Raw genomic sequence first — 1,527 nt, forward strand, 5'->3', positions numbered from 1 at the left:
TATATATATATATATATATATATATGAGAGAACAGTATACGCGAAGGCAGGTATGTAAAGACAAATAAAAGGAGTAGTATGTGATAACATACATACATGTTATTAAGTGTGTGGGTGTGTTTATACACCCCCACACAAGTATTTCATCGAAGACAGAGGTAGATAGGTAAGGAATACATGTTAGAATGTGTATATCAACATTGGATGAGAGCGAGGAGTATATGAAAGGAAAATTGGAGATGGCAGTAAACATAATGAATATATTAAGCATATATACCTGTGTCTTGGCTCTGTCTGACATCAATTTGATCCGCTCCAAAGCGGAAACTAGCTCGAAAGCTTTCACAGACATGTTAATGTTATTGTACGTATTTAATAAACAATCATATCAGATATGATACCAGGGTTCGAAATTAAGGATTCAACTACGTTGTTGCAGTTTATTTTACTCTGTTATCGCTTATTTATTTATCCAACTCGGTATTAGTAAAAAGACAGAGAAACTGAACACAAAAGACTTAATTGTATTCATCAGTCGCCATTATATTGGGTTACGCCACTGACACGCCTCCTACCTCAGGTGGAGATAACTCTAGCTTTTCCTCCTCATGAATCGATAAGTAAAACTTCTCTAATCATGAGCAGCCCGCGGTCCGCAGGAGTTTCTGAATAGCACGCCCTAAGAAAAATTACCTTCTTTTTTAATTGTGCAGCCAGCTTGTCGAAAAAGGTTATATTTATATTCACGCGGTCATTCCACATTGTTGAAATAGCATCTTAATCGCCATTAAATTGCACCCCACTGTTTGGGAACCACCGAAGTAGGTTGTTGTGGGGTTTGTGAGAAGGTCAATCCGTAAACTTTTCATTGGGCTTTGGTGCCTACGCACAAAACTACTTGAGGACTTGAATAAAGAGAGCAGACTCGAGGTTTGTTACTGCTCGTATTGAAACAGGTACTTAATCAACACAAGGTGGGTCAAATACGCAGAGTTTGATAGCAAAAAATACCTACACAAACACACATATACATACATACAAACACATACATGCATACATACATACACACATACATACATACAGCCGAGCTACTGAGAAATTTACAGATACTCCACCCAGACTACAAGTTCAGATTCATACCCGTGATTGTTGGGGCATTGGGATATGTAACGAACTGCCTCAACAAAAACCTGGAAAAATTAGGGTTCTCAAAACCTGAAAAAAAAAGGCTGATTAGAAGACTACAGATTCAAGCCATCAATGGAACTGTAGAGATATGTAAAACTTTCCAAAAATTTAGCACATAAATACATAAGCATGCATCTGTAGTGACGTCATATTGGCGCCAAAAAGGCATAGTCGCCATTGCTGAATCCTTATCCACGCATGCGTGGATTTCAACATCCAAGCGTTCCCGCTTCTCTTCTGTCTCTTTTCCCGCAGACAGCGACCAAGCAAGACGTCAAAGCAAGCTCTCTTATTTGAGTGTGGTTGAACGAAGTTGTCTCTACAACGACACCAGCTCGA

The 1,527-nt window shown here is 38.9% G+C and overlaps 1 protein-coding gene across 1 annotated transcript in view; it reads right to left on the reverse strand.

Moving 5' to 3' along the window:
• LOC106883360 (transforming growth factor-beta receptor-associated protein 1) overlaps positions 1–582 on the reverse strand; it is an 80,572-nt gene extending 79,990 nt beyond the window's left edge. The window contains exon 1 of the mRNA XM_052971885.1: positions 278–582. Coding sequence (XP_052827845.1) covers positions 278–352 — 75 coding nt within the window. The 5' untranslated portion in view covers positions 353–582. The remainder of the gene's footprint in view (positions 1–277) is intronic.
• Between the last annotated feature and the right edge of the window lie 945 nt (positions 583–1,527).

This window comes from Octopus bimaculoides, chromosome 11, assembly GCF_001194135.2.
Source record: "Octopus bimaculoides isolate UCB-OBI-ISO-001 chromosome 11, ASM119413v2, whole genome shotgun sequence".
In the NCBI taxonomy this organism is placed as follows: Eukaryota; Metazoa; Mollusca; class Cephalopoda; order Octopoda; family Octopodidae; genus Octopus; species Octopus bimaculoides.